At 38.2% G+C, this 16315-nt stretch overlaps 1 protein-coding gene and 1 pseudogene across 2 annotated transcripts; both read right to left on the reverse strand.

Moving 5' to 3' along the window:
• Window positions 1–9125: 9125 nt before the first annotated feature.
• Window positions 9126–11049, reverse strand: LOC136386960 (asparagine synthetase domain-containing protein 1 pseudogene; annotated as a pseudogene).
• Window positions 11050–11111: 62 nt separating this feature from the next.
• LOC136386961 (ASNSD1 upstream open reading frame protein-like) lies at window positions 11112–11366 on the reverse strand. 2 transcript variants are annotated; one of them, XM_066358055.1, is made up of 2 exons: window positions 11218–11360; window positions 11123–11171 (listed from the first exon to the last, which is right to left on the reverse strand). In XM_066358055.1, the coding sequence occupies exons 1-2, from the start codon at window positions 11358–11360 to the stop codon at window positions 11123–11125; spliced, it is 192 nt and encodes a 63-aa protein (XP_066214152.1). The 2 variants fall into 2 exon arrangements, with proteins under 2 accessions (XP_066214151.1, XP_066214152.1); XM_066358054.1 differs by having other exon boundaries at window positions 11112–11366.
• Between the last annotated feature and the right edge of the window lie 4949 nt (window positions 11367–16315).

The raw sequence follows: 16315 nt of genomic DNA on the forward strand, positions 1-16315 counted from the left end.
ACACCACAAGTAACAGCTCCACCAAGAACACAATAAAACCAAACTTAAACTGTGACAACAAAAGAAAAAAAGGGGGGAGAGGATGGAGATCAACAATAGCAAAGGACGATGAAGTGCAGAAATACTTATAAGATAGGGTACTACAATGAATATGGTAGGTACCCTTTTCATTACTTAATGGTAACCACCCTTGAAAAAACCACCACAAAAACACTTGACTTAAAAAAGGTAGCAACAGAGGAAAGAAGTATGGAACACAAACAAACAAAAACAAATGATAGAAAAACAAAAGAGAAGAATCAAACTAGATACAAAACTAACAGAAAGCAATTTATAAAATGGCAGTAGGGAACCCAGCAAGTGTCAATAATTACACTAAATGTAAATGGATTAAACTTACCAATAAAAAGACACAGAGTAGCAGAATGGATTAAAAAAGAAAATCCAACTATATGCTGCCTACAAGAAACACATCTAAGCAACAAGGATAAAAACAAATTCAAAGTGAAAGGCTGGAAAACAATACTCCAAGCAAACAACACCCAATAAAAAGCAGGTGTAGCAATACTCATATCTAATAATGCTGACTACAAGACAGAAAAAGTACTCAGAGACAAAAATGATCATTTCATAATGATTAAGGGGAAGTTGAATCAAGAAGACATAACAATCCTTAATATATATGCACCAACCAAGGAGCACCAAAATATATAAGACAGCTACTTATTGACCTTAAAACAAAAACTGACAAAATACAATCATACTTAGAGACCTCAATACACCGCTGACAGCTCTAGATCAGTCATCCAAACAGAGAATCAACAAAGACATAGTGGCCTTAAACGAAATACTAGAACACCTGGATATGATAGACGTCTTCAGGACACTTCATCCCAAAGCGACAGAGTATACATTTTTCTCTAGTGTACATGGAACATTCTCAAGAATTGACCATATGTTGGGCCACAAAGACAATATCAGCAAATTTAGAAAAATTGAAATTGTACCAAGCATATTTTCTGATCATAAAGCCTTGAAACTAGAATTCAACTGCAAAAAAAGAGGGGGAAAAACCCACAAAAATGTGGAAACTAAACAACATACTTCTAAAAAATGAATGGGTCAAAGAAGAAATAAGCGCAGAGATCAAAAGATATATACAGACAAATGAAAATGAAAATACGACATATCAGAATCTCTGGGATGCTGCAAAAGCAGTAATAAGAGGAAAGTTCATATCACTTCAGGCCTATATAAACAAACAAGAGAGAGCTGAAGGAAACCACTTAACTTCACACCTTAAGGAACTAGAAAAAGAAGAACAAAGACAACCCAAAACCAGCCGAAGAAAGGAGATAATAAAATCAGAGCAGAAATAAATGAAATAGAGAACAGAAAAACTATAGAAAAAATCAATAAAACAAGGAGCTGGTTCTTTGAAAAGATCAACAAAATTGACAAACCCTTGGCAAGACTCACCAAGGAAAAAAGGCACAGGACTCAAATAAACAAAATCCAAAATGAAAGAGGAGAGATCACCACAGACATAATAGATATACAAAGAATTATTGTAGAATACTATGAAAAATTATATGCCACCAAATACAACAATCTAGAAAAAATGGATAAATTCCTAGAACAATACAACCTTCCTAGACTGAGTCATGAAGAAGCAGAAAGCCTAAACAGACAAATCAGCAGGGTGGAAATAGAAAAAAACTATTAAAAACCTCCCCAAAAATAAAAGTCCAGGCCCAGACGGTTATACTAGTGAATTCTATCAAACATTCAAAGAAGACGTGGTTCCTATTCTACTCAAAGTCTTCCAAAAAATTGAAGAAGAAGCAATACTTCCAAACACATTTTATGAGGCCAACATAACCCTCATACCAAAACCTGGCAAGGATGGCACAAAGAAAGAAAACTACAGACCAATATATCTAATGAATACAGATGCTAAAATACTAAACAAAATACTGGCAAACCGAATACAACAACATATTAAAAAAATAATACATCATGATCAAGTGGGATTCATCCCAGAATCTCAAGGATGGTTCAACATACGCAAAACGGTTAAAGTAATACACCATATCAACAAAACAAAGAACAAAAACCACATGATCATATCAATAGATGCAGAAAAGGCTTTTGATAAAATACAACACAATTTTATGTTTAAGACTCTCAACAAAATGGGTATAGAAGGAAAATATCTCAACATGATAAAGGCCATATATGATAAACCATCAGCCAACATCCTATTAAACGGCATAAAACTGAGGACTTTCTACCTTAAATCAGGAACAAGACAGGGTTGTCCACTCTCTCCACTCTTATATAACGTGGTGCTAGATGTTCTGGCCAGAGCAATCAGACAAGACAAAGAAATAAAAGGCATCCATATCGGAAAAGAAGAAGTAAAGGTATCACTTTTTGATGATGATATGATCCTATACATTGAATACCCGAAGGACTCCACAAAAAGATTATTAGAAACAATAAACCAATACAGTAAGGTCGCAGGATACAAAATTAACATACAAAAGTCCATAGCCTTTCTATATGCTAACAATGAAATACTAGAAAACGAACTCAAAAAATAATCCCCTTCACGATTGCAACAAAAAAAATAAAATACCTAGGAATAAACATAACAAAGAACGTAAAGGACCTATATAAAGAAAATTACAAAGCATTGTTAAGAGAAATCGAAAAAGATACAATGAGATGGAAAAATATTCCTTGTTCTTGGATAGGAAGAATAAATATAATCAAATGGCCATATTACCCAAAGCAATATACAAATTTAATGCAATTCCCATCAAAATCCCTATGAGATTTTTTAAAGAAATGGAACAAAAAATCATCAGATTTATATGGAAGTATAAAAAACCCCGAATAGCCAAAACAATCCTAAGGAAAATGAATGAAGCTGGGGGCATTACAATACCTGACTTTAAACTATATTATAGGGCCACGATAATCAAAACAGCATGGTATTGGCAGAAAAATAGACACTCAGACCAATGGAACAGAATAGAAAGCCCAGAAATAAAACCACATATATATGGTCAAATAATCTTTGATAAAGGGGCCAACAACACACAATGAGAAAAGAAAGCCTCTTCAACAAATGGTGTTGGGAAAACTGGAAAGCCACATGCAAAAGAATGAAACTCGACTACAGCCTGTCCCCGTGTACTAAAATTAATTCAAAATGGATCAAAGACCTAAATATAAGACCTGAAACAATAAAGTACATAGAAGAAGACATAGGTACTAAAATCATGGACCTGGGTTTTAAAGAACATTTTATGAACTTGACTCCAATGGCAAGAGAAGTGAAGGCAAAGATAAATGAATGGGACTACATCAGAATAAAAAGTTTCTGCTCAGCAAGAGAAACTGATATCAAAATAAACAGACAGCCAAACTAAATGGGAAATGATATTTTCAAACAACAGCTCAGATAAGGGCCTAATATCCAAAATTTACAAAGAACTCATAAAACTCAACAACAAACAAACAAACAATCCAATAAAAAAATGGGAAGAGGACATGAACAGACACTTCTCCCAGGAAGAGATACAAATGGCCAACAGATATATGAAAAGATGCTCAGCTTCATTAGTTATTAGAGAAATGCAAATCAAAACTACAATGAGATACCACCTCACTCCTGTTAGATTAGCTATTATCAACAAGACGGGTAATAGCAAATGTTGGAGAGGCTGTGGAGAAAAAGGAACCCTCATTCACTGTTGGTGGGAATGTAAAGTAGTACAACCATTATGGAGGAAAGTATGGTGGTTCCTCAAAAAACTGCAAATAGAACTACCTTATGACCCAGCAATCCCTCTACTGGGTATATACCCCAAAACCTCAGAAACATTGTTACGTGAAGACACATGTAGCCCCATGTTCATTGCAGCACTGTTCACAGTGGCCAAGACATGGAAACAACCAAAAAGCCCTTCAATAGAAGACTGGATAAAGAAGATGTGGCACATATACACTATGGAATACTACTCAGCCCATAAGAAATGATGACCATCAGATCATTTACAGCAAAATGGTGGATCTTGATAACATTATAAGGAGTGAAATAAGTAAATCAGAAAAAAACAAGAACTACATGGTTCCATACATTGTTGGAACATAAAAATGAGACTAAGAGACATGGACAAGAGTGTGGTGGTTACCAAGGGTGGAGGGAGGGAGAACATGGGAGGGAGGGAGGGAGAGAGTTAGGGGGAGGGGGAGGGGCACAGAGAACTAGATAGAGGGTGGCGGAGGACAGTCTGACTTTGGGCGAGGGGTTTGCAACATAATTTAATGACAAAATAACCTAGACATGTTTTCTTTGAATATATGTACCCTGATTTATTAATGTCATCCCATTACCATTAATAAAAATTTAATATAAAAAAAAAACAATCAATAAGCCTAGTCTATTTTCTTCTTTCTCTTCCTTCTCAGTTGCTTTATCTCTACTTTTTCACAATATGTAACATCGATATGTTCAACTTCCACTCTCATCCTCACATCTACATTAATATACTGAAATTTTCAACTGAGTTTTAGGATTTTTAGCAAAATCCTTTGGCTAAAATTTTCTTAGTCATTTCTTAATTTGAGTGACTATCACAAAGACAAAACTAATCAAATAATAAACATCTTCAATTTATTTTGCTGTATAAAGGTTATTCTAAAACTATGTTGCTGATATTTTCTTTTTCTTAGTGGCTGACATTTAGTGGCTGACAATTAGTGGCTGACAACCAACTGTCTCTCCTTCCCACCCACCTCCACCAGAAAAACAATCTTAAATCCATGGTTATGTCCCTTTCACATTGACTAAACCACTTGGAATCAATGTCATTAAGAGCAACAAAGACATTCTGCATGTCACACACACAAACAAAAAAAGTCTTTCCAAAGACCTTTTAATAGCATTCTCAATGGAGAATTTTGATATAATCAGCATTTAATCCAACCTTTGTAAAACCTATAACCTTAGTAATGTTATCCAGTGCTGGCAACATCCCCAGTCAACAGCAGTTCTAGTTATTCACTTGATATCTTAACACTTTGTTGAATTATCTAACCAAAACAGCCCAAGAAAAATAACAAAGTAATTATATAAACACTTGGAACAGAACAATTATAAAGTATGATGTAAGCATTTAGCCTTGTTAGAGAGCTAATCTGCATATGCATATTTTCTGAGGTGCAGCAATGGTGGCCTTTATTATGTTTTGTTATGTTCTTCTTTGATTTCTGCATGTTCATTAGTTTTCTTTAATTAGATGCCATAGAATGTCTTTTTTTTAAACTGAGCTGTCAAGACTCATATGCATCCACACTGATTTCAATTAAGAGATAGGCCCAGGAACCTTAGAAACTGGTGGGATATACTATAGGACATTTTGGGACATCAGCAGGAAAAAAAGCCATGGGGGACTTAATTGGAGTTAGATCTTCTGTGTCCTTGGGATGCACATGATCTTAGATTAAGTTCCTACTGGGCCTTCAATCACATGCACCATAAGTCATCAGGAAAATCTCCAGCATTTAACTGTAAATGAAAATGTCATGTAATTTTAAAAGTCCTTTTTGTACTATTGGGTCCATTTATTTAGCCTACAGAGAAAAAGCTATTTCTCTGAACTTATTTTCTCAGTCTTCTTTCACAACCTTCCTTTGTCATCTTCTCACACAGAAATATATTCCCCCTGAATCTACTTGCTTCAGTGCTTGACAGCTTGACTCTGTTCCCTTGGAAGAAGTGCTTTTGACTCACGTGTGCTTAAATCACTTACTTTAAAATATCACATTTTTCAAGAACATGCCACTTGAGTTCAAGTGAAAATCAGTAATATTTCATGCAGTTAGATAAAACTAAAATTCTCTTTGGGAAAAAGAAAAAAAAACCCTTACCACTATAAAACATTGTTCTGCAATGTAAGGAACTCAATAAACTGGTCTGGGAACAGAACCTATCAGACAGTGATTCCTATACATGGGCCGCATTAGTATCGACATGTTTGTGACCAGACCAATTTAGTGTTTGTCCCATTCATTGTGCTCTCAACTAAGGGAAAAATGAAAACCTGAGGACAGAAGCACATTTCCTTGCTTATATACCCCAAGAATTTCAAGGACAGATGTGTATGAACTTAAATCTTGACAAGGTGGTTAGTGCACAAAGGGAACATAAATGACTCATTCTCAATGATTCACTCTCATCTTCTCTTTAAGAAAAAAATTTTTAAACAGCATGTAATTTTAAAGGTTCAATTTTTTTTTAATTAAGATAAACAAACAAACTGGTTTTATTGAGGGATTTGTGAATCAGCAGTATCCAACCTAGCAAATAGAAGCAAGTTCTAAGAAGTCATACAAATGGAGTTTTTGCAGGCAGAAGGAGGTGGGACAAGGTTAAAAGAATGGATCATTTCAAGCAAGGTCAGCTTCCCTTAGGGAAGTCAGGGAGTCTTATCAAGCAGACTACCTCACTAGTGCTGACCAGGAAATTCCAGACTAGTTTCAAAATTCTACTTGTGGGAGAGGCCTGAAGTGGAAATTGGGTTAGCTATAAAGTCTTGCTGGGGCCATAGCACAAAGTGATTCCATTTTTTGCATCTGCTGTTTCTTTTTAAACACTTGCTATGGAGTTAAGTATCTAAAATTTATGATTGCTGTTCCAGGGCAATGGATGTCAAAAATCATTGCCTTCTTTAAGAGAGTTGTATGTTTGCAATTACGAAGAGTGAACAATATAAGTAAATTCCTCACTGAAAAGATTTTTAATCAAGTACCCAGATGATTTGTTCCAAGTGTCTCAATCTTGAAAAAGTTTGTTCCTTTGTTTAAGGATTAAGATAGAACTTTATCCCAGAGTTTATGGGATTAATTAACAAGAAGGCTATAAACAAGTAGGCTTTTGGGGACTAAAAAAAAATAAACCAACAAAAAAGCAAATAAACAAGTACACAGAGTAACCTGCTAGAGAATATGACCTGGAGATTCCCTGGAGGTTCGACTGATTAAATTAACAGGTAGAGCTTACATGATGGTGTCTAACACATAGGCAACACCATATAATTGATGGCTGTTTTTATACTGAACTGTATTATAATTATTATTATATTTAACTCTGTGCTGCTGGGTTACCACTGAGTTTATCCATAGACCTGCCTTTAGGTAGACATGAAACCTATGCAGGTAATACTAAATTTGGTTTGAACATTGCATTCTCCAGGGAATAAATTCAGGCCATGTGAAAGTCTGAAAGAATTGTCATATATGTATCCTAATTTTTCTATGATTAAAAGAATGAAAGAATGCCTGACCAGGTGGTGGCACAGTAGATAAGAGTATCGGTCTGGAATGCAGAGGACCCAGGCCTGAAAAACCCCGAGGTCACCAGCCTGAACATGGGCTCACCAGCTTGAGCATGGGGTCGCTGGCCTCTGAGCGTGGGACCAGACATTACCCCAGGGTGGCTGGATTGAGGCCAAAGGTCGCCAGCCTGAAGCTCAAAGTCACTGGCCTGAGCAAAGGGTCACTGGCTTGGATGGAGTCCCCCTACACCAGTCAAGGCACATATGAGAAAGCAACTGAACTAAGGTGCCACAACAAAGAATTAATGCCTCCCATCCCTCCCCCTCCTGCCTGTCTCTATCTATTCCTCTATCTCTCTCACTTAAAAAGAAAAAGAAAAAAGAATCAAAGAATGACCATTATCCAGAAAGCATGTCATTCTTAATCGGGGGTATATCCCTAAGGGTGACCCTGAGATAGTGATCACAGCTCAATAATGTGGGCTGATGTCAGATTGGAGTGGAGTTGAGTGAATCACATGGGAACGTGTAGAGGGCAAGTGTGAGAGGCAAGAGAAGTAGAGAAAGGGAGACTAGAGAGGTGCATTTTAAATTGGTACAGATTGAAATATTTTAAATAATGACAGGAAGGATCCTACAATGAAGAGACTGAAGAAACTTGCTGGAGAGAGGAGTATAAGGTTTTTGAAAGGCAGGAAGGGCTGAGATACAGAGAACAGGTGGAGGCACAGACTTTGTGTGTGTGTGTGTGACAGAAACAGAGAGGGACAGATAGGGACAGACAGGCAGGAAAGGAGATGATAAACATCAACTCCCCATTGCTGAAGCACCCTATTTGTTCATCAATTGCTTTCTCACATGTGCCCTGATGGGGGAGGGGAGAGGGCGACAGCAGAGAGTGATCTCCTGCTCAAGCCAGCAACCATGGCATCATGTCTATGATCCCAAGCTCAAACCAGCAAACCTGCGCTCAAACCAGTGAGCTTACACTCAGCTGAATAAGCTCGCGCTCAAGCTGGTGACCCCAGGGCCTCGAACCTGGGTCCTGTGCATCCCAGTCTGACACTCCATCCACCGCAACACTGCCCAGCCAGGCAGACACAGACTTTTGATGGATGAATTGACTCATTTCCTTTTCTATTGGCAAGAAGGGAGAAAAGGACTGGTGTGCCTACTAAGTTAGAAATCCTGGTGTTGGGAAGTGGACGCAAGTTCTTGACCTCATGACTGAGCTTTCTGTGAAAAGCCCAGGTCATGAGCTGAGAAAGGGGAAAAGGGAGGAAGGTAGAAATGTGTGGGACAGAAGCATGTTTAAAATTGTCTTGAAAGTTCTCAGAATGGGATGAGTTGCTTAAAGAGATGTTAACAGAAATACCAAGTACTGCTACAGGGAATGTGAACCTTGAGCAAATGGTTTAATTTCTCTAAACCTTACTTCTCTCTTTGTGTAAACCAGGATTGTAACAACAACAAATTATTTTTGGATGTGGCTACCATAAAGAGTCAGTAAAAGCTTCCTTCTTTCAGGGGGCTGGGAGGACATTACCATGTAAGAGTTTAAAACAATGTTAATATCATAGTCCAAAATATCCAAGTTGTTCTTTCAAGCATCATCTTTCTGTAGACTGTCACTTTGACTAAATTGGTTATATTAAGCGGCAGAGTTTAGTAAAAATTCACATGATGAACTTTGAAATTACTACATTATACAATAATTGAGCTGCATAGTCTTATTTTTATACAATCATTTAGTAAATGTTATTACATTGTGAAATATCATGTTTTAATCTCCTTTTCAATGGAAAGGTTTTCTAAGGAAAGGACTTGGAGCCTTCCACATTTATAAGAAGCCTTTTCATTACTCTTTTCCATTTTTGCAATTCTGGATCCAAACTGCATGGCCCGTTTTGGCAGAAGAGCAGAGGCTGTAAGACCAAGTTCCATCGCTGCAAGACCCAAGATTAGTTTTTCACCAATTCCACAGGGTAAAGCCAAGTTTGCCTTTTCCCAGACTGGTAGGGAATTCAGGAAGGAGATAACATTTTCATCCAGGAAAGGAAATCTTGCTTCTTTTCCATGATCACCAATAACTCTGTCATCATGACCAAGATTTCTAGAAGAAATTCGACCAAGTTTCATCTCAATTTCCTTATTCAATCCTTCCAGCCCATGCATCTGAAAGTAGTCACAATGATGAGAATAACATGCAAGATGCTCTTCTGCACCAATTCCAGTAAGAACTACCTTCATACTGCTCTGATATGATTTCACTTCCTCCTCGGTCACTAACCAACCAATTCCTCTAGAAGCAGACCAGACTGCACAGCCAATGCTATCATCCAACACTGTATCCAAGGGCTGAACCAAGTAACATATTTGAGTTCTTCTCAATTCTTGCAGTTCCTCCAGAGAAACATTATTTTCAACAAAATTCCAAATCTGGGAAGTGTTGACAGCTTGCAGTTCCTTTAGCCCAGCTCTTCCTGTGATTTGATCTGGTACACTGAATTGTTTCTCAGGACTATCAGCAGCAGCTGCTTTTGTAGAAGATTCTTCAGAAGGTATTTCACAAATTTTCTGTTTTCTCCTTTTTTTTTGTTAAAACTAGTTGATCTGGTCTTTTCTTTGGTCATGAAAGCCACATTAAGAAGATAAATTGGTTCATCTAAAGGAATATGATGGTCAACAAGGGTGGCAATAACCATGGAATCAATAACCCCAGAAACAGAACTGCAACATTTGCTTTTCTATCACAAGGTTTCAAAACTTCATTTGGTGTCAGGTATGCATGCCTTGGTAAACACAAGACTCATCTCTTGACTGTGATACTCAAGACATCTATGAATTGCTGAACTACTTCCTTCATGTGACCATCAGTAAGAAAGACCTGAAGTGTTTCCCTTGTAGGTGGGATGCTGGAAATATTACTGCAATTAACATCAAATGAAGCTTGTGGCAACATCATATTTAAAGGAACAATGGGTTCTTTGAAATACAGTTTGGCTTCATTTACTACCACTGATACAAATATTGGCAAGTTCTCTGAAATCTGAGTCAGGCTACTGACACATTCTTTGATAACACTGTCCATAGAAATGTATTTCCAAGGATACAATTTTAGAACAACAGATTTGTAAATAGAAGTAGATTTGAGATCGATTCTGAAAATTCCAGATGCTAGAACTTCTTGCCATTGATTGGCCACATCAGATGTTTGGGCACCAACTGAAGAGAGGCAGAAACTCTCGCCCAAATTACTAAAATGCCAAAGCAAGCTACAGCGACCAAAATAATCCCTACCAAACCACAAATGATGACTAGATGCTTGATAATATATAAAAGACCAAGGACCCTGAACTTCTGAGAAGAGTGACAAAATGTCAGATTCATTCTTACAAGAGGAAAGACAATTAAACATTATTTGAGTATCATTCTCTTTGGCTTCAACTATTATTCCACTAAAGACTTCACCATTCCACAGGAACACATTGTCTCTTTCATCTTCCAGAGGTTGGGAAGTCAAAACACCTCTTAAATGAAGGACATGACCAGCAAATAAGCACTGGTAGTTAACATTAGACTTTAACAACTGTTTACTACTATTGGGTCCCCATCGTTTAAGATTACACAGTAAATCCTCTTTCAAATCTTTGCTGAAATGTTCAATGGAAAAGCTTACAGAACAACAAATGCCACACATTTAATGTGAAGTCGAGTTGACTATTTCTTGATTTTGGTCTTCTCTGAGTTTTCTATTTCTTGTTATTCTTTTTTCAGTTCATCCAATATATTTTTGCTTTCAGAAAGCATTTCTGTTTGGTCAGCAAGAAAGAATATATTGCTGTTCTGCTGCTGCTTATATACTTTCCTGTTCTTCTTCAGGTTAGAAAGTTCATCCACCACAATTTTTTGTTCTTTAGTCTTGCTGCTAATATCCTCTTTGTGAGGAGCTGAAATGTTGGAAGAGATCATCCCGGCACCATCCTCTGGGCGTGTCTCCAGGAAAGGCATCTCCATCAACCCAAAACTATGGAGTATGAGCCAGCCCTACAGCCTCAGACTCGAGCAAGAACACGTTCCCAAGTTCAATTTTTTTTTAACACAAAACTATGACCAATTTCTCCATGACATGTGTTAAGAAATGACTTAGTCATTAAAAGTTTCCTGGGATGAAGAATATGATAGAAAAATGCTAGTATGTTTATATTTATGTATCTTTTTATAAAATCACTCATTTCTTTATGAATAATTATTCCCAAAGTTTTCTAACTGTGGGATTTTTAGCCATCTTCTCCACTCTGGATGAAAAGAGGCCCATAAATGCACCTAGAGTGAGCACAATGTCCGAATCACCAGGGCGAAAAGCACAATCCAGAGAAAAGGACTGAATTAAGGGTGGAAAAAGGCAGGCAAATGACACACAATGAGGCTGAGATGGACAGGATGAAAAGATACCAAGAGGCCTGAGGGCACATGGGACATTTACTACATAAATCTGCCATGATGTGGTTCTTATTTTCACCCTTACAGGCCTAAGTACTATACGCATAGCACTGAGCAGGGATACCATGGTCTGGCAGCCTCTGCACTTCCTTGGGTTTTTAATTCAAATTTATATTGCCCTGAATTTCCAGAAAACAAACTGACAAAACTTAATTTTAGACCCAAGATAACCTACAGTGCTTGTCAAGAATACATGCAAAAGCTGCTCTGGAGAGTCCCCGTCTGTACCTGAATGACAGCTGTTCATCTATACATCAAACTGTGACCTAAGATAAAAAAAACAACATGCTCTGAACTAGAGACAGCATATGTATCTTAAAAACTTTGGCTGCTAATATGACAGTTGGAAAGAAAATATTCTTTTAAAGTATTAGATACACTAATGGAACAGTCAAGTTCCTAAGGAAAGAGTAAGAGACCATAAAAACAATAATGGATAATAAAATCCATGAATATGGCTGCAATTAAATTCAGTAGAACTTCATCCAACATTATGCAACATTAAGGAAAATGTAAATGTTACAAAGAAATAAAAACTCAGAAGACTTAGACAAAAATGAGAGACTTACATTTAAAAAAATTAAAGAAATCACCAATATCATATCTCAAAATAGTACATATGGGCAGTAAAATTAAAACAATAAAAACAAGAGACAGATCAGTATCAAATTTGACACAGTTTAAGAAAGAATAAACATACTGGAAGACAGATCTAAGGCATCAAAAAATGAAACAGAAATAAAGCACTGGAAAATATAAAAAAGTTAAGAGGCATGGAAGAGAAATGAATAGTTCTAATTTACAACTAGATGGTGAGAGGTAGTAACTGGCCATGGCCTAGAATGGAAAAAAGTCATCTGGAATAAGTCCAAAGAAGAATAACAATGATTCACATCTGGACACTCTAGAGTAAAACTGCAGAAAACAAATGCAAAAAGGAAATCCTAAGTGTATCCCCCCAAAAACAATAAAAATAACTTAAAAAGCAGCAATGATTAGATTACCAGCAGGCTTCTGTTTAAGAATAGAAATCAGAATAAAATCTTGGCAGAATTTTAAAAATAAGAGTTTAATTTAGACCTATGATGACAAGTTTTATTTTGTATGGTCATTCCATCACTCAGTTATCTCTTCTGGGAAGGATTTTCATGTCCATTCAGTCTCAGCAGGAAAATAAAATCTCTAAATTATTACTCTGTCATTGGCAGAAGGGTAAACAAAGCTCTAGTATGTACATATCATGCATCGAGGATCCAGGCCTCAGTGAGGACCAGTGAAGTATTGCTGCCCCAAACAGTAAGTATTGGGTTATGACCAGAGAGAGTCAGAATAAAGGCCCTTAAGTTGATCTAATGATAGTGTTTCAGGAATCAAGCTAAGATATATACAACATATCTGTGAAAATATTTCTATTCAATAAGCCAAATGTCAATTCTGATGATAATACTGGTGAAAGGATATTTACTAACACACCTGAGCCCCAGCACTTGTTGCCCAGACTTGTCCCCTTTGACTCAGCAGGAGTTGATTTCTATGGTCTGAATACTGATGAAACAGAAGTGAACTGATACCAGACTGCCCCAACTAACTCACTCTCTTTTTTTCTGAAATGAGAAGCGGGAGGCAGACAGACAGACTCCAGCATGCGCCTGACCAGGATCCACCCAGCATGCCCACCAGGGGGCAATGCTATGCCCATCTGGGGTGATGCTCCATTGCAACCAGAGCCATTCTAGAGCCTGAGGCAGAGGCCATGGAGCCATTCTCAGTGCCCGGGCCAACTTTGCTCCAATGGAGTCTTGGCTGCAGGAGGGGAAGACAGAGAGAGAAAGAGAGAGAGAGAGAGAGAAAGGATAGGGGGAGGGGTGGAGAAGCAGATGGGTGCTTCTCCTGTGTGCCCTGGCTGGGAATGAATCCCAGGACTTCCACCCACTGGGTCTATGCTCTACCATGGAGCCAACCAGCCAGGGCCAACTCACTCTTCCTTGACAATAGCCAAGCACTTATGTGCATGAGTGTACAACACAATTATAATTGGTTTTGTAAAGGCAGACTCCAAAATAGGAAAATGTATTTTATGACTAAAATACCATAGAGTACCTAAAACCACTTGGAACCTGGGGCTTGTTTTCCCACACAGCACAGCAAAGTGATTTACTCTCACACCAGTGTAACAGAGAACCATCTGCACTGCTCAGCATAAACTTGAAAGAACACCTATCACTTATGTGTCCTGTCTATGTATAGATCCAACGTGAAATGTTAGGTCCAGGACTACAAGACCGAAGGCCCTTTCTCCAGCCATGGCTTTCCCACTACACCATGTGTCCATCAGCCCTCCTGCTCCTGGACACTGAACCCCACCCAACCCCAAACCTAGAGGCAGTTAAAGCAGAATAACGGGCTCCAATAATACCGGTGTAGGCAAGGATGGTTTTCTTTATGGAGAAGATGTGGGAGAATACTTGCAAATAAAATTAAAATATAATAAAAGAGAGAGAAAAGAAAAAAAGACCTACGAGATGGCAAAACCAGGATATTTTCATAAAATTTTTTTCTAGGCAAACAGTCTATTAGTTAAACTCTAATTCAAATAATAATGTTTGGGTTTACTTCAATGTTTAAATGAATCAAGTGAGGCTCTGTACTAAACACTTTATGTGTATTATTTTAGTCTCCCAACTACCTATGAGGATAGGTGTTATTATTGTTTACCCCATTTTTTAGAGGAGACAGAGGCTTAGTCCAGAATCAACTAAACTAGCCCAGGGTTAAAAAGCTAGCTAGTTTCAGAGACACCATTTGACAAAACAAAGATGCAGTCTTACTCCAGCCATGCATTGGTGCAATATAGTTTTTTGTCCAATCCTATTAAGCTGTCAGGAACAGTGATTACTTGCAGGAGTAACAAATAGGTTTTAACTCTGATCTATTTGTGGTTGTTTTGATAAAGATTCCGAGGCTCAGGGCTCCGTGAAAAAGAATGCTATGATCATTTAGTAATGTCTATCAGTGGTGGAAAGCAGCAGAGTGATGATATTCACTACATATTGCCATTCCTGGAATAATGGGTTCTCAGGAGAGTTTCTATCTTTAATACTGGAGTTAGAATTATAAGAAGAAAAATAACATTGACAATTGCTGTCACTCCTGATTTATTTTTTAATGGAAAGACACCCATCTGTGATATAGAAAGTAAAAATGAAATCAAGCTGCTAAAATGTTCTGAAGTCTGCAACAGTGAAGGTTAACCTAAAATGACATTTCTTTCAACATTCCATGTTTACTAAAATATAAATAAATGATAATCCAGAAGCCAAGACAAAATGAAGTGATATGCTATAAAATAAAATATGCCTCCTAAATGTCAACCAAATGCCAGGAGTTTCATTGTCAAGCATCCAGATGAATTAATCCTGGTGTCCCACAGACCCAGGGAAATACATAAAGTCAAATGTCTAAAGATATCTGACCACTCTTCATCACATGGCCAGTCATCACCATGACCCAAGACATCTTTTCCCTCACCAAGTCTCTCACCTGGGTGACTAATATTCCCCTACCTGGTCTCATGGCTTTTATCTTTATCCTCTAAAGATTCTAGCACAGGTGCTAAGATGATTATTTAATCACAAAGGCAGATCCTGTCACTCTCCTTCCTCTGTTCAAAACCATCTGATGACATTCCAGAGTACTCAGAGTAAAGCTTATGAGGCTGTGTCTAAGCTGCCCTCCTCTCCTTGTCTCCTCATGTCACCGCTGTCCCGTCCCTCCACTCTAGTGACACTGGCCTTTCTTGCAATTCTGTCAACACGCTATGTGGGCTCCAACTCAGGGCTTTTGTACTGGTGGTTCCCTGTGTAAGGAACGCCCACCCTCTGTTCATTCCTTCGCCTCCTTACTCATCTTTGTCCCAATGTTTTTAATGAGTCCTTTCTAATTAAAATGGCAGCTCCTCACCCTCTACAATATCTTCCTTTCTCTCCTTTTTAAAAAGATGTTTTTATCCATATATGATACTTATAATCATCCTACATTTTTGTCTGACGTGCCCCTTCTCTCCACTCCCACTAAATGATAGACTTCAGAGTGACGTCACGGAAATGGCGCCGTGAGCAGCGCGTCCGACAGATCTCCCCAAAATCACAACAAATTTATCAACTAGAAACAGGAAAATTTATCTTCGGAGCAAACTGAAAGCAAAAGGACTGTTATCACTCGAATCTGAGAGACGAGGGTGTGGAGGAAGCTACCGCAGGGACGTTCATTCAAGCCGCGAGGAAGTGCGCCTGTGGTAAGTCATCCCGCACTCGGAAGCCGCGAGCGGCAGCCGCCGCTGCCAGCCGCCGCCGCCAGCCGCCGCCGCCAGCTGCCGCCGCGAGCAGCACCCGGGTCGGTTGCAGAGCGAGCGGCGAGCAGCTGCTGGCGCGTGCCCGGTCTAGTTGCAGACAGAGCATTGCAGA

This window comes from Saccopteryx leptura, unplaced genomic scaffold, assembly GCF_036850995.1.
Source record: "Saccopteryx leptura isolate mSacLep1 unplaced genomic scaffold, mSacLep1_pri_phased_curated manual_scaffold_25, whole genome shotgun sequence".
NCBI classification, from domain to species: domain Eukaryota; kingdom Metazoa; phylum Chordata; class Mammalia; order Chiroptera; family Emballonuridae; genus Saccopteryx; species Saccopteryx leptura.